Source organism: Herpailurus yagouaroundi, unplaced genomic scaffold (genome assembly GCF_014898765.1).
Source record: "Herpailurus yagouaroundi ecotype Mexico unplaced genomic scaffold, PumYag 183, whole genome shotgun sequence".
NCBI lineage: Eukaryota > Metazoa > Chordata > Mammalia > Carnivora > Felidae > Herpailurus > Herpailurus yagouaroundi.
Genome location: NW_024412414.1, coordinates 4,991,871 through 5,012,564, shown reverse-complemented (window position 1 = coordinate 5,012,564; position 20,694 = coordinate 4,991,871). Strand labels below are relative to the sequence as shown.

General features: G+C 46.5%; 2 protein-coding genes across 8 annotated transcripts in view; both read left to right on the top strand.

The window, feature by feature from the left end:
• IL17RE (interleukin 17 receptor E) overlaps positions 1 to 20,694 on the top strand; it is a 58,324-nt gene that overhangs the window by 36,310 nt on the left and 1,320 nt on the right. For 2 of the 7 annotated variants that reach the window (XM_040492031.1, XM_040492032.1), the window contains exons 4-18: positions 11,357 to 11,528; positions 11,872 to 11,887; positions 12,460 to 12,582; positions 13,217 to 13,314; positions 13,538 to 13,721; positions 13,816 to 13,955; positions 14,818 to 14,886; positions 15,787 to 15,853; positions 17,092 to 17,267; positions 17,353 to 17,400; positions 17,483 to 17,528; positions 17,699 to 17,847; positions 19,581 to 19,649; positions 20,146 to 20,197; positions 20,281 to 20,379. In XM_040492031.1, the coding sequence (XP_040347965.1) occupies positions 11,357 to 11,528; positions 11,872 to 11,887; positions 12,460 to 12,582; positions 13,217 to 13,314; positions 13,538 to 13,721; positions 13,816 to 13,955; positions 14,818 to 14,886; positions 15,787 to 15,853; positions 17,092 to 17,267; positions 17,353 to 17,400; positions 17,483 to 17,528; positions 17,699 to 17,847; positions 19,581 to 19,649; positions 20,146 to 20,197; positions 20,281 to 20,379 (1,508 nt within the window). Of the gene's footprint in view, positions 1 to 11,077; positions 11,128 to 11,356; positions 11,529 to 11,871; positions 11,888 to 12,459; positions 12,583 to 13,216; positions 13,315 to 13,537; positions 13,722 to 13,815; positions 13,956 to 14,817; positions 14,887 to 15,786; positions 15,854 to 17,091; positions 17,268 to 17,352; positions 17,401 to 17,482; positions 17,529 to 17,698; positions 17,848 to 19,580; positions 19,650 to 20,145; positions 20,198 to 20,280; positions 20,380 to 20,694 lie in introns of those variants that run through there. The other 5 variants (XM_040492036.1, XM_040492037.1, XM_040492033.1 and 2 more) reach the window with 5 other exon arrangements.
• On the top strand, positions 1,194 to 4,000 carry JAGN1 (jagunal vesicle mediated transporter 1). Its single transcript, XM_040492062.1, has 2 exons — positions 1,194 to 1,431; positions 3,058 to 4,000. The coding sequence occupies exons 1-2, from the start codon at positions 1,343 to 1,345 to the stop codon at positions 3,518 to 3,520; spliced, it is 552 nt and encodes a 183-aa protein (XP_040347996.1). The 5' UTR covers positions 1,194 to 1,342; the 3' UTR covers positions 3,521 to 4,000.

The following is a 20,694-nucleotide window of genomic DNA, read 5'->3' as shown; positions in this document are numbered from 1 at the left end:
GTGAGAGACTGCTTGGGTTTCTCTCTCTCTTTCCCCCCCCCCCCCCACGCTCACTCTCTCTCAAAATAAACATTTTTTTCTAAATGTTACTGCTCATTGACAATGCTCATCCAAGAACTCTGCTAGAGATGTATAAGGAGATAAATGTTTTCATGCCTGTTTCATCCATTCTGCAGCCCTTGGATTGAGTGGTCGTTTCAACTTTCAAGTCTTACTATTTAAGAAACACAATTTTCTGGAGCATCTGGGTGGCTCAGCCTGTTAAGCATGCAACTTTGGCACAGGTCATGATGTCATGGTTTGTGAGATGGAGCCCTGCATCTGGCTCTCTGCTGTCAAGACAGAGCCTGCTTTAGATCCTCCCCCTCTCTCTGCCCCTCCCCCGCTCATGCTCTCTCCAAAATAAACATTAAAAAAACAGGGGCGCCTGGGTGGCGCAGTCGGTTAAGCGTCCGACTTCAGCCAGGTCACGATCTCGCGGTCCGTGAGTTCGAGCCCCGCGTCAGGCTCTGGGCTGATGGCTCAGATCCTGGAGCCTGTTTCCGATTCTGTGTCTCCCTCTCTCTCTGCCCCTCGCCCGTTCATGCTCTGTCTCTCTCTGTCCCAAAAATAAATAAACGTTGGGAAAAAAAAAAAAGACACGATTTTCTTTTTCTTTCATAGCCTTCACATTTTAAAAAATACAATCTAGTTATCTTATAGTATATCCTTAAATTTAATCTATCATCTCTTCATGATTAGATTCAGATTAAGTATTTTTGCCAGAAAGATCACAGAAGTGATGCTGTGTTCTCAATGTAACAGGATGTCAGTTTGTCTTATTACTGTTCAAGTTAACTTTACTTGGTTAAGGGGTACACCCCTGGTTTTTCCACTATAAAGTTACCATTTTCTCTTTGCAATGATTAAGTAATCCATGTGTCAATGATGTGTGCTTTTGGGACAGTTTCATAACCTTTTTAAAGTATCATTTCCCCATCTGTGAAGTGGAGACATTGCTGTCTTAAACTCATATTAGAGTTTAAAAGGTGAACGTGTTTGATAATCTAGAAGATACGGTGCAGAAAGATGGCAAAAAGATGCCTTCCGTGCCGCTTAACTGCTTCCGCACTCCAAAAGGGCAGAGTCAGGATGGGGCCTGGTTCAGAGAGCGTGCGCGTGCGCGAGGACGTGACCACAGAGTCGGTCCTCCTGAGACAGAGAGGCCGGAAGTTGTCCCCACAGAACCGCGCGGCTGTTAGGGTGGCGAGTGGAGGCTGTGGTAACCGGGTGTTTAGGGTTCTTGTCCCGGTAGTTGCGGCGAGGGTCGGTGTAAGGGGCTCCGGGATTTGGGGCGGGGATAATGGCATCTCGGGCAGGCCCGCGAGCGGCCGGTACCGACGGCAGCGACTTTCAGCACCGGGAGCGCGTCGCCATGCACTACCAGATGAGGTATGAAAGTGAGGTTGGAAGCACGGAGCCCTTCTCTCCAGCCGGAACCCGTAGGGCTTGGGAAGAGACGCCGGCCGCCCTCGGGGTCTGACTTCCACCCCCCATCCCGCCAGTGCGCACCTGCCAAGTCCCCTCCTCGCATGTTGGCCTAGGGCCTGTCCCCAATTTCGGGAAGCCCCACTGCTGCCATAAACGCCACCCCGAGATCTTCCCTTTGCCTTGGGAGGGTCCAGTCCCTACCCTCTAGGCTCCTGAGTCTTCCGACGCTGGCTCCTGTGACCTCGGAAACCCAAGTTTTAATTGAACTTCAGTTTCCTTATCTGTGAAAGGAAAAGTAATCTATTTAGGTTTTGGTGAAGAATTTAGTGAGCTAGTAATTCGTGTAGAGAGTCTGTCCAATACATGGTAGCTGTTCTTTTTCGGGCCGTTTTGGGGAATGCGAACCATAGAGTCTACCGTTTACTTGCCTAGAATGAATTTTATAAACATTCCCCTGTAAGGGGTATTTTTACATTCGTTTATTCAACAAATCTTTATTGAGTTTCTACCCATCAGGCATTGTGCTAGGCACTGAGGATACAGTAATAAGCAAAAACAGATATGGTCTTTATATGCATGTTATACCTTCAATAAAAAAGTTTCTTTTAAAAAAGACAAAATTGGTCCCTGCCTTCATGGAGCACGAAGTCTACAGGTGACTGATTTTTTTACCCCTACCTTTCCACATTTTCTATCATTTTCTATAATGAATACTTTTAAAATAAAAACCTGGAAAAATTGATGTTCTTTCCTTAAATCCATCCAACTCTCCCAGAATGTTTTTTCACATCCTTCCAGAGTTTTGAAGAATGACAAGCTTTTTGGACTTTACTTTCATTGTTAATCCTTGGACCCTGCCCAAGAGATATCACAACCCGAACCAGTGTTTTGATGACTGTTCAGAGCAGAAACTGCCCTCAGGGGTGTGAAGAGGACACATTTAGGACCTGAGAGAATTAGAAGAATAAGAGAAATATGTGTGCTTCCTTTGGATATAAAATCTACTCTAGCTGGGGAAATAATGAGCAGCCTGAGTTGATTTCCTCACTGCCAGTATCTCCTTCTTCTAGGCTATATTCCTGTGGTGCAGTCAAAATCATCTCTCTAAATACACAGCTCTGAGTTACTCTTTTGCCTTTTATGTGACTCATAGTCTTTGCAACTTCATATCCTGCTACTCCCCTTCCCACTGCAAAGTATTCCTGCTGCACCACCTGCTTTCCTGGAACACAGTGCTAATGTCTTTTTGCCTGCATGTTATTACCTCTTAATGGTATGTACAGCTCCACCCACCCTTCAGAGCTCAAATATCACTCTCCTCCAGCGCCCCTTCTCAGACATCCCATCCTAAGCTGAACTGATTACTCCTTCCTGTGATCTCATATATCTTGCAATATATATTTACTAGACCTCTTCAACTTCATTTTCCTATTATTTTTTCTTGTGTTCCTTTTCCCCAAGCCTCCAGGCAGGGGCTGTATCTTATTCATGTTTGTATCCCAGTGTTCTGTTATAGTTGCCTGGCATATAGTTGGTGTTCAGGAAATTTTGAATGAAAGGTGCTTCTTCCTCTGCTCTACCCCACAGTGTGACCCTCAAGTATGAAATCAAGAAGCTGATCTACGTGCATCTGGTCATATGGCTGCTGCTGGTTGCCAAGATGAGTGTGGGACACCTGAGGCTATTGTCGCATGACCAGGTGGCCATGCCCTATCAGTGGGAATATCCGTATTTGCTGAGCATTGTGCCCTCTCTCTTGGGCCTCTTCTCCTTCCCTCGAAACAACATTAGCTACCTGGTGCTCTCCATGATCAGCATGGGGCTCTTTTCCATAGCTCCTCTCATTTATGGCAGCATGGAGATGTTCCCTGCTGCACAGCAGCTCTACCGCCATGGAAAGGCTTACCGCTTCCTCTTTGGTTTTTCTGCCGTCTCTGTCATGTACCTGGTGTTGGTGCTGGCAGTCCAAGTGCATGCCTGGCAGTTATACTACAGCAAGAAGCTCCTAGACTCTTGGTTCACCAGCACACAGGAGAAGAAGCGTAAATGAAGCCTGCCTGATGGACTGCTCTGTGGGGAAGAAGCCTGGGCCTCCCACTGAGTGGAGTGAGAAGTAGAGGAGCTGCTCTGAAATCTTTGGTGATTTTGGCAGCCGTGATGCTGGCAGCTAGTGCAAATGCAGTCCACGTTCTGGAAAGCCCCTCCTGTTGCCATCAGCTAAGGTGGCAAAACTATATTTAACTTATTCCTGGTTGGCTGGAACTGGGTGATCAACAACTGTAGAACAAACTTGTTGAAGTTGAAGCCCTTCTGGGGTTTTCTTTAAGACCGAGCCTCATCCTTGCCTCTTGGTCATTCTCTCCACTTTCATCAATTACCCCTTAGCCACCAAGACTGAAGGAGATAGGGAATAAATCAAATTCTACTTCAATCTATAGGTTGTGGGGCAGGAATCATTTGCGAGGCTCCCCCTGCAGGCTGTGGCATTTTAATGAAAAGAACTTCAATAAAGTTAGAACTGCCTTGTCCACCCTGTGCCTTGTGTTGGGATTTGACAGAGTGTGAAAGGTATGTTGCTTGAGTGGCCTTAGGCCCTAGGAGGTAGGTAGTTTCCTGAGAAACCTGGAAGTAGCCATAGAGAAGTGAAGTGGGCATAGGGAACATAAGTCATAGTAGCAGCCCTGCAACTGATTACCAGAAACTACCATGGGCCGTACATTTAATCTCTCCACCTGTAAAATGGTCCGGTCTCATTTATCCTGCTTGGGTTATGGGTTCTTTTGGTTGGATATTCATGTGTATCATTCACTGTTAACAGATCGTCAGTTATGTGTCTAATAATATATTATGGCATCCAAAAGATTTTTAAAGTATCCCTGCATGTAAGGGAGCTTGCAATCTGGGTGAAGCATGATATACATGTGAAACAACTAATGAGCACGGGATCTGATGGCATGGAACAGATAAGTTAAAAATGGAAATGGGGAAGAGACTTGTGAACTAAAGGCTCTTTTCACACCTAAAAGTCTGACATACAGTAAATATTTATTGCAGGAAAGATGTGTGTCCCTTTGTTCTTGTCCACTTGACTTTATTATCGTCTCTGGATGATGTTCAGGTCTCTAATGGCAGATCTCTGCCCTCTCCAGAGTTCTAGTCATCTTTTTAACTCATTCTTTTATTCCATAAATATTAGGTATACACTCTCTCACTCTTAGATACTGGTAGTACTTCTGCAAAAGCTTTTTCTCTACATGTTCTGATTGTCGTCTCAAACTCAGTGTGTACCAAACTTAGCCCCTTGTCTTCCACCTCATACCCACACCTCTTCCTGCATCCCTGTGGTGCAAGCGAGTACACCAAGAGCACAGCTCTAGATCATCATCAAGTCTACATTGTGCCATTATTTTTTGAACAATCAAAATACTTCCATCTCTTGAGATTCCCAAGATGTGATTCCAGTGTACCAGTCTTGCATTATCTCCCAATACTCTCACGCAGTCTTTCTCAGTCAGTACAACCTCATGAGTCCTCATATTGCTTTCATGTTTTCCCAGTTTGCTTAAATATGTCCCCTTTATACCTTCATATGCCTTTATTGCCTATCCTTCAAGATTCAGTTTATATGGTAATTCTGGATCCTTCTGGTTGCTTCAATTTGAGGAGTAAAGAGTTCTTTCTTTGAATCCACATGGCATTTTTATTTTACCTCTTATTGACAGAATTACTTGTTTACATGTCTTTTCCTCACCCCTTGCTCAGTACCTGACACATAGTGTGTACTCTGTTGAATGAAGTAACTTGATCTACTGTAGAGTGAAGTCAGGATGTATTGCATAGAGGAAAAAATTAGACTGCGGCAGGAGTAGAATTTGGAGAGTGAAGGAAGGCAGATGGAAATGTGTGGGTAATGGAATTATGTGCATCAGGCACAAATAGCTTATTTTCAAAGAATTGGGATGCAAATAAAAACTTTTAAGTGAAAACTTTCAAAAATAAATAATGTTAAAATTTTCTCTGATTATTGGAATGAAATTTTATAGTCTTAGAGTGCTTTTGAAGACCTATTATGGAATGGCTGTGAATGGGGGAAAAAGCCATTTGGTTTATTTTTGTTTTCTGCTTGTTGGGTTATTGGGAATCTGCTTTTCCAGTCATTTTTTTTTTTCCTGCCTCAAGGTTGTAGCATTCCCCAAAGCAAACAAGATCCCCTTTGTTTTGTTTTTTTTTTTTTTAACAGCCAAAAGTTTATTCTTTGAAGAGATTTATAAAATTAAGCAATCCCCAGAAGATAATATATAAGAAGAGAACCTCATATGAATACTACAGATATTAAAGAGATAATAAGAGTTAGTGGTAAAGAAATTTATGCTAATTTTTTTTGTATTTTTTTATTTTATTTTATTTTATTTTAATTTATATACGAAATTTATTGCCAAATTGGTTTCCATACAACACCCAGTGCTCATCCCAAAAGGTGCCCTCCTCAATACCCACCACCCACCCTCTCCTCCCTCCCACCCATCAACCCTCAGTTTGCTCTCAGTTCTCAACAGTCTCTTATGCTTTGGCTCTCTCCCACTCTAACCTCTTTTTTTTTTTTTCCCCCTTCCCCTCCCCCATGGGTTCCCGCTAAGTTTCTCAGGATCCACATAAGAGTGAAAGCATATGGTATCTGTCTTTCTCTGTATGGCTTATTTCACTCAGCATCACACTCTCCAGTTCCATCCACGTTGCTACAAAAGGCCATATTTCATTTTTTCTCATTGCCACGTAGTATTCCATAGTGTATATAAACCACAATTTCTTTATCCATTCATCAGTTGATGGACATTTAGGCTCTTTCCATAATTTGGCTATTGTTGAGAGTGCTGCTATGAACATTGGGGTACAAGTGCCCCTATGCATCAGTACTCCTGTGTCCCTTGGATAAATTCCTAGCAGTGCTATTGCTGGGTCATAGGGTAGGTCTATTTTTAATTTTCTGAGGAACCTCCACACTGCTTTCCAGAGCGGCTGCACCAATTTGCATTCCCACCAACAGTGCAAGAGGGTTCCCGTTTCTCCACATCCTCTCCAGCATCTATAGTCTCCTGATTTGTTCATTTTGGCCACTCGGACTGGCGTGAGGTGATACCTGAGTGTGGTTTTGATTTGTATTTCCCTGATAAGGAGCGACGCTGAACATCTTTTCATGTGCCTGTTGGCCATCCGGATGTCTTCTTTAGAGAAGTGTCTATTCATGTTTTCTGCCCATTTCTTCACTGGGTTATTTGCTTTTTGGGTGTGGAGTTTGGTGAGCTCTTTATAGACTTTGGATACTAGCCCTTTGTCCGATATGTCATTTGCAAATATCTTTTCCCATTCCGTTGGTTGCCTTTTAGTTTTGTTGGTTGTTTCCTTTGCTGTGCAGAAGCTTTTTATCTTCATAAGGTCCCAGTAATTCAGTTTTGCTTTTAATTCCCTAGCCTTTGGGAATGTGTCGAGTAAGAGATTGCTATGGCTGAGGTCAGAGAGGTCTTTTCCTGCTTTCTCCTCTAAGGTTTTGATGGTTTCCTGTCTCACATTCAGGTCCTTTATCCATTTTGAGTTTATTTTTGTTAATGGTGTGAGAAAGTGGTCTAGTTTCAACCTTCTGCATGTTGCTGTCCAGTTCTCCCAGCACCATTTGTTAAAGAGACTGTCTTTTTTCCATTGGATGTTCTTTCCTGCTTTGTCAAAGATGAGTTGGCCATACGTTTGTGGGTCTAATTCTGGGGTTTCTATTCTATTCCATTGGTCTATGTGTCTGTTTTTGTGCCAAAGATCCCCTTTGAAAGAGATCTTGAGTTAATGGGAAGAACACTATATTGGATGGTGGAAGATGGGTTCAAGTACCAGCACACCTAGTCCTATGGCTAGGATCAACACTGCATATTTCACAGGATTGTTTTGAAGACAAATGAAGTATTATGAAGATGTTTTGTGAATTGTGTAACAGTATATAAATGTAAGGAATGGTAATTCCCTAATGTTTGCACATCTAGAATATAGGCATTGGAGGGACCCTTAGAGAGCATCTGGTCCATGAGAAAGGCAGTGTGGTGTAGTGGAGTGAACAGTTTCTGATATTAGATTGACTTAGGTTGGAATTCTACCTTTTGCCTTGAGCAAGATACTTGAGTCTCTGATTTTGATCTGACACGTGGGAATCATAGTAGCTACCAGGATTGTGAGGATTAAATAAAATACATAGCAGGTGCTTAATAAATATCCAGATCCCTTTCCTTGAAGAGCATTGTTAACTTCCCTTTCTCACACTGGGGGTCCCTACCTCCTCTGTTAGGCATAATTTCTTGCCTTGGAATTCTAGAGGTTGATCCCTTCTGGAGCAGCAGAAATGAGGAAGGGACACTTGTCCACTCTTGATTTACATTTGTCTAATGGGTTGGCCCCTCTTGTCCAAGGTGTCCTAACAGTAGTAGGCACAGTTGCCCCAACAGACTCTAAGAATCAGCCATTACAGAAAGAGCCTGGAGGTGCTGCTGCATGGTCTGACCAGAGTCCATATAAGAGTAAGGCTCAAGAAAAACAGCTGTCCACAGCCCCCACAGTGTACTCTGTCTCTGAGCATGTTCATGGGCCTGCCAAGACTTCCTCAGCTGCTGGCTTGGTCCCCAAGTAAAGGTTATTAGAGCATGAAGTCTGGGGTCCGCTCCTTCAGACACAAACCACAGATTTGGCAGGCTCAGCCATCTTGCAAGAGGACAGGGCCTCTGTGCTACAGTTGGCTTTTACTCTAGTTGGCTACCTCTTATTTCCAGCCAGTTACTCCTGTGTTGACACTTGCCAAACAATCTCTGCTCATCTGGAAGTCTGACCACTAATTCACTGTCATAAGACCTGTTCTTTCCAAATCCTTCCTTCACATTGTTAACCCTACTAACTACATCACATTGCTAAATCTAGTATTTCCATGGACCGTAGGGCCCAGAAACCCTCTGACTTCCCACAGATCTCCCCAAGCAGTGTGTTCTGGCAGAAAGAGCCAGAAAGATAGGGTGGTGAATCCCAGCTCTCCATTTTTGTATTTGGGCAAATTATGTAATCTTCCTAGTGTTTTCCAGTCGGTAAAATGGTTTAATAAGACTGACCTCAAGGCTTGTAGTACTCATAAAATGAGATGTGGCCCAGAGCCTGATAGTAAGAGTTTAGCAAATCTTGAACTGATTCCCTACTCTTTCCCAGGATGTGTTGGAACTCACCTTCTGTGCTTTTTACTTTAAATCATTTTTGGAACAGACTCTTCAGTCAATAGGCAAACTAGCAGACAATAAATAAAACACACCTTCTTTTCTCTCTTCTATCTTTCTTACTCATCTTTATTCTTTTTCCTTTTCTAGGTGCTTGTGTTCTTCCCTTTCTATTCTTTTTTTTTCTTTTTATGTGTGAATGTGGGTCCTTTTTGTTTCTTTTCTGCTTCTCCTACCATACTTCAGCCAGGGTCAGGGAGAAATTAAGGAAATATTTTCACTGTGACAGAGCAGAAGATATAAGAGGTTAAGAAAGAAAAGTATTCTAGAATAGAACCAAGTCTCTTACTTTATGCCCTTAGCGTTGGAACTTGCATTAGTTATGTAGATCTAAACCACTTTGGTTTCGGTAAAAATTGAGGGGGAAAACTACTTAACCTATCCTTAGTATGGCCAGACCACATTTTTCTTCCTTCATATCTTAACTAATCGGATTTTTAAATTTATTTTTGTTTAAATATTATTTTGTTGTTTATTTTTGAGAGGGCGCAAGTGGGGGAGGGGCAGAGAGAGAGGGAGACAGAATCTGAAGCAAGCTCCAGGCTCCGAGATGTCAGCACAGAGCCCAACAAGGGACTCAAATTCTTGAACTGTGAGATCATGACCTGAGCCGAAGTTGGATGCTTAACCGACTGAGCCACCCAGGTGCCCGTTAACTAATCTGTTTTTGCAGTGATGGGCTCCAAGGCCAAAAAACAGATCCTTGCCAGCAAACTCTTTTAGGTTCCCAGGAGCAGAGGGAGATGAGGCAGTGGGAAGAAAGACTACAGGATGGTAGAAAATGAGATGAACTGTGGGAGGCTGGCAGAATTGGAGCTCCCTGGGCTAGAAACCTTGACCTTGACAAAATCACTCTTCTTTCTGTTTCCTTTTTATGAAGTGTTCTCTCTCTCTCTTTTTTAAATTCTTTTTAGTGTTTATTTATTTTTGAGAGAGAGAGAGACAGAGTGTGACCAGGGGAGGGACAGAGAGAGAGGGAGACACAGAATCGGAAACAGGCTCCAGGCGCTGAGCTGTCAGCACAGAGCCTGACGCAGGGCTTGAACCCACAAACTGCGAGATCATGACCTGAGCCGAAGTCGGGCGCTTAACCAACTGAGCCACCCAGATGCCCCTGAAATGTTCTCTTTTTATGAAATGAAAAGAATAATTCTCACTTACCTCTCTCATGAAGTGATTAGGAGGATCAAATATGAAAGTGCTTGTGAAATGTGAAGCAGATAAATGCTACTTAAATGTATCATTTATATTTATTCAACTACAAAACACCTATTTCTCTTTTTCTTTAAGTTTATTCATTTTTGAGAGAGAGAGAGAGAGAGAGAGAGAGAGAGAAACAGGGGAGGGACAGAGAGAAAGGGAAAGAGAGAATTCCAAGCAGGCTCTGTACTCAAAGTGGGCTGGAACACAGGGCTGTGGACACAGGGCTGGAACTCACAAAGGCGAGACTATGACCTGAACCAAAATCAAGAGTCAACTGACTGAGCTACCCAGGAACGCCCAAAGCACGTATTTCTTGACATCCACTGCTGTGCATTGGAGAACTTAACTATTGGAAAGGGTCCTTATCTTCTGAGGAACTCAAAAGTTAGAGGGTATTTTTAGGATAATGAGTACAATGGGTCTTCAGACTGTGGACCTGAAGACTTAGAATTGGCCTAAAGAAGGTTATAGTCAGGCTACAATCTCAAGATGACTTAACCCTGTAGGTGTGCCCCAAACTTGCTTTCTATGTGTGTCACCAAAATGAGGACTAAAGCAGTTCAAATGCTCCATGAGCAGGAGGAAGCTGTGGGATGATAGGGAGGGTCCCCACAAAGCCTGGAGCCTCGTCAGCATCAGAAACCACAGAAAACCAGGTCAGTGCGTGGGGCCTGCTCCCTCAGCTCCAGGGCTCAGCTATGAGTTCTGGGGCTTCCTGAACAGACAGTACTGATTAGAGGATCCTTGAAGCTGGAGGTCCCTTTGGCTTGGAGCCCTTTGCCCAGAAGAGCTGGGTGGAGAGAGGAAGCTAGTCTATAGTCCTGAGGGTCACCCAGGTAGGGAGCAGGAGGAGTATGGGAGCATGTGCGATTTATATGCATCCTGTAATGACTTTTTGTTGTTCTGTTCAACTCTAAGTGGTGCCTTCGTCACCATTGTCTCCAGGCCCCATTGCAGAACAGTGCTTAAAAGCTCTATTGATTCTCTAAGTGAGGGGATGTAGCATGTCTCCAAGGAAGCTCCCAAGTCCAAGAGCGGTAGTGGGCGGGTGTTGCGGCAGTAGGAGGGGTTAAGAAATAGGTACAGCCCTCCATCCTCCCAACCCTGTGCTGGCCTCTTTCCTGTTATTTCTCTGCCAGAGCAGGAGCCCCTTGCCCTCCAGGTGGGGGCAGTAGGATTTGGGGCAGGGGGCGGGGGTGGGGGGGGGTGGGTGGCGCGAGCAAGTGTCCCTCCGGCCCTCCGCTAGGGGAAGGAATGTGGCCTGGCTGGCTGGTTAGGATCTAGGATCGAGGAGGAGCTTTGGGGCAGGGCGGGGCAGTGGCAGGCTGAGGCGTGGGCTCCTGCTCCCTGAACTCTCTGCTACTGAACAGCAAGTCCCTGCCATCCTTCAGGCTGTGCAGCCATGTTCTGGGGGCTCTGACCCCACGGAAGTCCATGGGGAGCCCCAGACTGGCAGCCCTGCTCCTGCCTCTCCTGCTGCTCATTGGCCTCTCTGCCTCCTCTGGGATTGGCTGCCCCTATCTTCTGCACTGGAGCACCCACTGTCTGCTGGCCTCCCACATGGTAAGATACCCCCACTGCCCAGTGGGGACAGCTGCCTGCCACAGGCTGGTAAAAGTCCCCACTCTTCGGCCTGTCCTCTTCTGCCTTCCAAGTCCCCGTGCCCTGGTGACAGCCCCAGTGTGTCGTTTATATGGTCTCAAAGGGGTAGCCAAGGTTCTGGTGTGCTGAGGGCCTGGGCAGGGTTGAGCTAGAAAGAAAAGAGCTAGAGTGGATGGGCTATTAGCTTATGGACCTTAGAATTAGGTGATTTGAACCAAAGACCTCAGGGAGAATGCCCCCCATGGGAATCTCTACTAATAATTCTTCTCTCTTTTCTTACCCTTACTGGGCCCTGTGCCTTCAGGAAGACGCACTCACTGGTGAGTCTCATTCCCTGCCCTGATTCTCTTCTTTGTCCCTTTTGTTCCAGATCCCTAATGAGCTAGTCATTTTTGTTCCCAAATTGGGAAGTAGCATAACAAGGAAAAATCACGGGGTTTAGAATCAAGACAAGCCTGGATTTGCATTGCGGTTCCACCACATACTCCACATGTGGCTGCAAGCAGTGCCCTTAGTCCCTCTGACTCTCCATTTCTGAGGGGTAGAGCAGTGCGGTAGAAATGATGGTACCATGAAAACTGTTGCCCCTGGGCTGAGGGGAGGATTAAATGAGAGACAGAGGATAATCTCTCTCCCTTAACTGATCCCTCATTCCTGTCGGAGATACAACACTCCTTCATATCTTATGGTACATTCTGGTTTACAAATCATTTTCCCACATATTATCTTACTTGATCTTGACAACAGTCCTACTTTATGAATGAGGAAGCTGAGGCTTAGAGAGATCCGTCACTTGCTCAAAGCCACACATCTCAGTCTCAAGTGCAACTTGTCTGAGGCAAGAGGGACCTTCTTGGACCCTATCATTTGATTTTCTTATCATCCTTCCCAGGAGGGTCTGCTCATATTCCTTGCCATACCCAGTTGGCCCTTCCTGTGTCTCTAAAGTCCTGGTGTGCTCAGCTCTGGCTCCCCGCCTGCTATTTGCACCTGCATCTGATGTCAAATCCTTCAGGTATGAGAAATAGCCCTTTGGGCCCTTCTCAGTGGAGATGGGAATTAGGAGCATTGGGGGGGGGGGTGGGGGGCGGGGGGCGGCAGGCTGAGGAAAGTGGGACTTATCATCCTAGAACAGATGTCTGTCCTATTGTCAACCTCAACAGAGACAGGTCATCCTAAAATAGCATAGCATGACTGATATTCATGGGTTCACTTTTATCATTTTGTGAAGGTGTTTCTCCTTTCCACTGGTACCAATTCTTGGCATTAAAATGTTTTAGTTCTGTGAGTTTCCTATTATTACCTTCTATTCACAAAGTAAGATCTTTCTTAATTCAAGTCTGTATTTTAATTGCCTAGCTTAGTGCCTGGCACATACTAAATGCCCAGACACTGTTTAACAATTGGCAGTTTCTAATTTTTCACTGCTGTAAATAATGCTACAGTGGACATCTTTGCATATATATAGCTTTTTCTCTACCTAAGGAATTAATCCTTTTTTGACTATATCATAATTTTTAGGACTAAAGAAGCTTGATATCACTACCCTCCATGATCTCAAATGACTTCCTGCCTAACATCAGGCCACACTTCCAGGTAGGGGAGGGGCAGTGAAGGGCTGGATAGTCAATGTGTCCTTTCCTGCGCAGACCTCCAGGGGGGCTGGATCCACTTCCTGGTGCAGAAATACAAAAAGTCATACAAGTTCCGGTTCTGTAGGAGACACAAGATGCCAGCATCTGCTCAGGTACTCCCCCTGCCAGTTGCAGCCCTGCCTTATACCTCACAGCCCTTTCCTTTCTGGCCTTTCATTTTGTTCTCTAGCCACATGAGAGATAGAGAACATGGTGATGAAGTAGACTATTCTGTCTGTTACACAGTTAGGGAAACTGAGGTCTAAAGGTTGAGCAACTTGCCTGTGGTACCCCAGGTTCCAGAAGCAGTAATAGAAGCCCGATTCCTGGCCTAAGGCCAACCCTGTTCTCTGCCTACAGAGGGAGCTGCTGAATAGCTGTTGCCTGTCTGAGAAGGGTCATCACATTGCTGTCCCCTTCCCAGACATCTCTCACAAGGGATCACGCTCTAAAAGGACCCAACCTTCATATGCAAAGGCAATGGAAGGTCTCCCCAGACCCAGCTCACAAAGGCATGGAGGTAGGCATGGGGTATGACCAGAGATGGGTGCAGCCAAGTAATGGTGACTGCGCTAAGGCCAAGAGACAAGACTACCAGTTCTCCTTCTCCCCAGGGCCAGAGTTCTCCTTTGAATTGTTGCCTGAGGCACGGGCTATTCGAGTGACCATTCCCCCGGGACCCGAGGTCAGCGTGCGTCTTTGTCACCAGTGGGCACTAGAATGCGAGGAGCTGAGCAGTCCCTTCGAGGCCCAGGTTTGGAGTGTTGTCTCCCTTTGAAAAACCAGATCACACAGCACTGCAGCAAAAAGGACCTCTCTGTTGTATACATGGGGAGACTGAGGCCCAGAGAGGGACAGTAATTGTTTATGACCTTACTACATTTCTGAAGTGCCTAGCATTAAGCCTTCTTTGGATTAGACAGAAAATGCAGAAGGGAAAGGGCAGACAGAGACACCTGGAGCAGCCATGAACGCCTAGCAGAGAAATGAATATGGCATTTATCCCCAGTGAGAAGACCGTTAATGAGATTCAGGTTGCACTAAGAAGGCTTTTCAATCCCTGCCCCCCCTGCCAGGAAGTGGTCACATCTGTCTTGGTACCCTTCCATCTCCTTCCTTTTGTTGCTGCGCCTCAGAGAATGAGTTGTTCCCCATTCACTCAACCTGGGCCCTGATACCCCACTTGAACCTCCAGTTGTTGTGGATGCCCTTGTATGCACTTGGTATCATTTGCAGGGAATGAGGCTATACCTCTGATTCCCTCAGCTCTCTTCATTTATAAAAACAAAGATCATCTTAGATGCTGGCATTTAATTAATCGAGTTAATGCTTCTAGCACCTACCTGGCATAGAGTAGGGTCTCCAGAAATGTATAATCCTTTCCCTATTTCCTCCCTTTCCCCACTCCATATATTGAGATACCCAGAGCAAATAGACTACAGAGCAGGGACCTCCCTCCTCCCTGGGAGGAAGTTTCTTGGTGAAAGAAATAACTCTCCTATAAGAGGAAAAATGGGGGGTGTTGGCCAAGGTCCCAGCTTCCTGCTGCCCTTGTCCAGGGTGCCTAAACTCTTTCGGCAGGCACCTCTTCACTCCTTTTGCTGCTTTGTCAACAGAAAATTGTGTCTGGGGGCCATGCTGTAGACCTGCCTTATGAATTCTTTCTGCCGTGTCTGTGCATAGAGGTGAGCAGAGGAAAATGTATGGGTTGTCCATGGCTCCAATCCTAGGACTCCTAGAGGCACAGTTGGTCAAGCATATCTCCACTAAGTCAGGCCTTAAAAAGACTGGGTATTGATGAGATGCTTGGGAAGACTGCTACCAACTTGACTGTGAGCCACACACTGGGTCAGAGATGGAAGTGTCCTGCTGAACATGGGACATTTTGGGGGGTGATTCCAACTTAGTCCTACCCAAACCCAGCTTTCCCTGGTTCAGACTGGCCTCATCCCACAGAGACAGAATACACAGTTGCCTTCGCTGTGTGTTCTGAAGAGTCACAGTGGAGGCACATGTGGCCACTGCAAGGTTTCATGTGGCTCCAAAAGTCTTGTCCCCATAAGTTCTCCATAGCAGCTCTCCAATCCTTATGAAGCTGAGGTGCCTGGCGTTAAGATTTATTTGAACTAAACAGAAAACTCAGGGGACCTTGTTAACCAGGAGGAGACAAAAGGGAAGGTTCAGGCAGATACCTGAGGCAGAAAGCAACAGCCAGGGTGTTTGGGCAGTCCAGGGGAAGGGGTCCACACAGCGCACCGGACACCTTGGGAATCACTGAGGGCAGAAGCCAGGGAAGCCAAAAGTGGAGGAACATGGACCTCTCCTCTTTCTGGGGAGGATAGGTTCTGCTCTCCAGGGAGAAGAGGACTCAACCCCAGCCCCATACTTACTGGTCTTGCTCCTGTACTCTGGTCACACACCACTTACCCTTGCCCATACACTGCCCTGCTTCCCCTCATCCATGCTCTGCCAGCTCAGGCAGCTTGCATCAGGGAAGGGTCAAGCCAGAATGAGTTTCAGATATGAGTGATACAGGAAAAGCCATTCCTATGACCTTCCCTGACTGCTCTCCCCTGTCCCCGCAGGCATCCTACCTGCAAGAGGACACTGTGAGGTGCAAAAAATGCCCCTTCCAGAACTGGCCTGAAGCCTGTAAGTGCTGTACATATGCACTCTTGTGTATTCACAGCCTCTCTCTCTCTCTTACACACACACACACACACACACACACACACACACACACACACACACACACACTTTGCACCTATGCTGTGGAGGAAGCCCCAGAAGCCATGCAGGCACTTTCCATGGAGTTGGTGGGGGAAAAGGGCTATCACATCTACCAATCAGCCTGCCAATATATCAGTATTGAACATTGTATTAGGCACTGTGAGAGGTTCAGAAATATGAGACCCAGCAGGTGGTGTCCTAAGAGGATGGACCAGAAATCTTGGGGTCACATCCCACTTATTCTCTGAGTCTCAGTTTCTTCGTCAGTAAAGTAGTGATACCTTCCCTGCCTTACTTTCCAACTGTTGAGGAAATGAATCTTGAATTCAATATTTATGTGAAAGTGGTTGGTGATGTCTAAAATGCTGTATATATGTTATTATCCCCAAATTAAAGAGACAGGACCCTGAAACATAATAAATGAGAAGCACAAAGCAGCCTACAGTCCAAGCCATTGTTATAATTAAGGATTAGGCTGTAGATCATGAACTCAGGAAAGGGAGAATCCCACGCAGGCTGTCTGAGCAGAGAAGGTCTCTTATAGAAGATGACACCTGAGGTGGGCTCAGAAAATGGGAAGGATTTTATTTTTTTTAATATTTATTTATTTTTAATAGAGAAAGAGAGAACAAGTGGGGGAGGTGCAAAGAGAGAGGGAGACAGAGGATTTGAAGCAGTCTCCATGCTGACAGCAGAGAGCTGAATGTAGGGCTTGAACTCACAAACCATGAGACCACAACTGAGCCAAAGTTGGATGCTCAACCAACTGATGCTCACCCAAGCAGGATCCCCATGGGCAGGATGTCAAAAGGAAATCTGTGGGCAGGATTTCAAAAGGAGAATAGGGAGGGGAACATTCCTGGTTCTAAGAGGAACCTAAGCAAAAATATATGGATTTTGAGTTTGGGTAGCAGCAGGGAGCTGGCCAGAATGGAGGCACAGGAAGGAGAGGAGACAGTTTAAGTAGAAAAGGTCATAAAAGGTCTGGAGAAGGCGTGCTCATTTATTGGGTACCTGGACATTCCAGCAACTCTGCTGGCTGTCTTCAAAAAGTCATCCCCTGCTGCTCTGGGGATTGGGGTGCAAAGTGAGGCTGAGGCTGAAGCAGGGCCTAGGCCTCCCCAGGCCTCACTCTCTGCCCCTGCCTGCCGCCTACCCAGATGGCTTGGACTTCTGGAAGTCAGTGCACTTTACTGACTACAGCCAGCACAGTCAGATGGTCATGGCTCTAACACTCCGCTGCCCACTGAAGCTGGAGGCCTCCCTCTGCCAGAGGCAGGGCTGGCATACCCTCTGTGAAGACCTCCCCAATGCCACGGCTCGAGAGTCACAGGGGGTGAGACAGGCCTGCCCAGGACTTGAGTGGGCAGGGCTAGGGCCCAGGGCTCTGCTCCCTGACTAACTCCTTTCTCCTACCACAGTGGTATGTTTTGGAGGGAGTAGACTTGCACCCCCAGCTCTGCTTCAAGGTACAAGCATGGGTGACAGGGGATGGGGAAGGGTATGGGTGGTGCCTAGAGCTTGCTGACTTGCCATTCTTGGATTTCTCAGTTCTCTTTTGGAAATAGCAGCCACGTTGAATGCCCCCGCGGGACTGGTGAGCCAATAAATGACCCTTTTGGGACCCCCTTCCACCGCTTAACCCTTACCCAACTGTGACCAAGCCAGACTCTAGCCCTGCCCTGACTTCTCTATCAACCACAACCCAGCTCCTACCACTTCCTACAAACAGAATGTCTTGTATTATGCTCTTTCCCACCCTGGCAGCCCCATCCTGGAATGTGAGCATGGATACCCAGGCCCAGCAGCTGGTCCTTCACTTCTCCTCGAAGATGCACGCCACCTTCAGTGCTGCCTGGAGCCATCCAGGCTTGGGGCAGGACAGCTTGGTGCCCCCTGTGTATAGCATTAGCCAGGTATGGCCTAGTAGCCAGGGTTTGTCCCCCACCCCCACCCAAGGTCGTGTTGCTAGGAGCACAGCAGGTGGAGGCAAGCAAATCTCTGACTTACATCATGTGATTATTTGTTTACTTGATCAGCCTTTGTTGGCTGGTTTCTCTGCCAGTCAGCAGGGTCTTTAATGGGGCAGTGTCTAATCCATTTAGTTTCTGAACTTCCAGGGAATAAACAGAGGCAAGAGGCTGACCCTCTTACATCCAGCTGTCTTCTGACCCGGTCAATCTGCTGCCACATTTTATACCAATGCCCTCTCTGGAAACCCCTGTCCTCTTCCCCTGTGTTCCTGCTTGCCTCCACAAGGCACTTGGCAGAAGTTCCCTGTCTTGGGAGACAGAGTCCCTGGAAGCTAAAGTCCTTTTTGCAGAATACTGTAAACCACTGACAGATTTAACTCTATTATGTGAACTGAGAACAGTTTGACTAGCAGACTTTCTTCTGAGGATCTAAAATAAAAACCGTAATAAAATATATCCCCCAAACCATAGCACCAATCTGACTAAGCATGGTCAGCTTTTTCCAATTCTTTCTTAAATGCTCACTTGCAGCTTGGTTACTTGTTTTGTATTCTATGAGGGCTCCCAGGCAGACAGATGGTAGCAAATGTTTAAGATTTAACACCAAGCCATGCTTAAGATTTAAGACAAAGTCACATGGGATAACCTAAGACTGAGTTCTAAAGCCATGGACTCATCTCTCTCTGTGAGCTGGCGAAAGAGCAACTTCACTGAGTTCAGCCTGGTTTGAGAGTCACTGTGTCAGCATCTGCTGACATCTGGCTGGCGAATGGGGTCTAGGACAGAGGTGGTACAGGGGTTGGAGGTGGAGAGAGTTTCCAAAAGATGGAGACTCTGGTCAACTCCCTAACCAGCACCCAGAATGTAGGGTGGAGCCATACCCTGCCTGTAAACAGATGGCAATCAATTCTGTCCAGTTTAACATGTATTTATTACATACCTTCTCTGTATCTACCCTGTATTAGACTCTGGGAGCTACAAGAAAAGTATTTTACACAGTCTCTGCCCCTAAGGAGTTCAGTATTAAATGAATACACACTACACTGTGGAAGATAGAGGGTGTTCACATGCACACTCACATGTGATGCTCTCAATAACCTGGTAAAATAAAGATTACTAGTCCTCATATATAAATGAAGAAACTGAGGGTCAGGGAGAGAGGTAACCTATCTCCATGCAAAGATCACACAGCTAGGAACCACAAAGGCAAGAGTTAAGCCTGACTTTTTAAAATTGTGGTCTTCTGACTTCACAACTTAGGTTCTTTCCCATGGACAAACCATCCCCTCAGACATGTGGGACAGAGAAGGGAGGCAGGGTATAATTAGCCTCCTTGGTTTGCGAGCTGCTGGAGGACAGAGATAACATCTGTGTCTTCTTTCCTCAGGGCTTGACACAGAGTAGGCACCCATAGTATGTTTGTTGATGAATGCCTGATCGCCTGATTAATATGTATCTGTTCAGTGGTTCAGATCCAGGAATGATCACAGCAGGATCTGAGAATGAAGCAGGGGGAAGACTTTTTTGTCAGCAGTGGCACTTGGCCTTAAGCCTGGGTAGGATTTGGGTGGGGGTAGAGGGGAGTAGAAAGGAGGAAGAGCATGGGCTAAGACTCAGACTGGACAGAGCCAGATGTGACTCTATGGGGATAGTCATTCTGTTCTTTGTTCCCACAGACTCAGGGGTCAAGCCCAGTGACGCTAGACCTTATCATTCCCTTCCTGAAGCCAGGGAGCTGTGTCCTGGTAAGGAATCTTACCCTCACTCTGCACATTCCCCCTTAGCATCTACTCTTCAGGGGGCACATGGGGCAAATCCAGTCTGCAAAAATGTTTGGTTTGGCCAACATGGTGTTTGAAATTGGAATTAGTTGCCACCATTTAAATATTGGAGAGTTCATATTTTAAAAAGCTGATTTCTGGCTTCTCCTCGAAAATCAGAAAACCTGGTACTGTGTCCACATTCAGGCATGGTGACAATGGGCTTGAGCTCAGTGGCATCTGATTACTTCATTCAGGGCCTGTGCCCTCCGGGTCCTCATGGACACCCTGGCCAACTTTGAGTTTATTTTTTGAGTTTGCCACTCTTGACCTGTTGTGTGCCCAGCCAGGGCTGGACCAAACACACCCTGTGCTGGAGAAATTCCCTATCCAGGGGAACTCCCCTTCTGTCCCCATTCAACTTCCCCTGGGAGGAGGGGCCACCCTGGCTTACAGGGATGTGGGGGCTCTGTGCCTTCAGGTGTGGAGGTCAGATGTTCAGTTTTCCTGGAAGCACCTTTTGTGTCCGGATGGTGAGTTCTTGGGAGAGTGGGGTGGGGTAAGAAGGAGGATGGGCACTGAGGACCCGGGCTTGGCCTCACGCTGCTTGACTCAGTCTCTCATAGACACCTGGGGCTCTTGATCCTGGCACTGCTGGCACTCACCATCCTCTCGGGCATTGTTCTGGTCCTCACTCGCCGGCGCCCACTGTCAGGTAAGCACACTCGGGGGTAACCTGAGGATTCAGATCTGCACAACGTCTAGGCTGGTTGCCCCCCACCCTTCCCCTGCTTAGACTCCCTTCTCGGATAGTCAGGTCCGTGCTGCTGCACCAAGCTCTCTGCTACCCAGGGTGGGGAGCCTCAGGCCCCCTAGTGGTCAGGAATGGTTAAAGCAGAACAAAGGTCCCTCTGTGCAGGTGGTTACTGTTAAGAGTCTCTGCTCACGAGACTATTGGGGCGGAAATCCAGCTTGCTCTGCACCTGCCAAACCTGGCACCTAGACTTGGCCCCTTCTAGGGAGCTTTCAT

Excerpts from the sequence above, each read along its gene's own strand:
- JAGN1 (XM_040492062.1), top strand. The coding sequence starts at position 1,343 with ATGGCATCTCGGGCAGGCCCGCGAGCGGCCGGTACCGACGGCAGCGAC. Across the intron at positions 1,432-3,057 it reads GCCATGCACTACCAGATGAG|TGTGACCCTCAAGTATGAAA; the intron begins GTATGAAAGTGA and ends TCTACCCCACAG.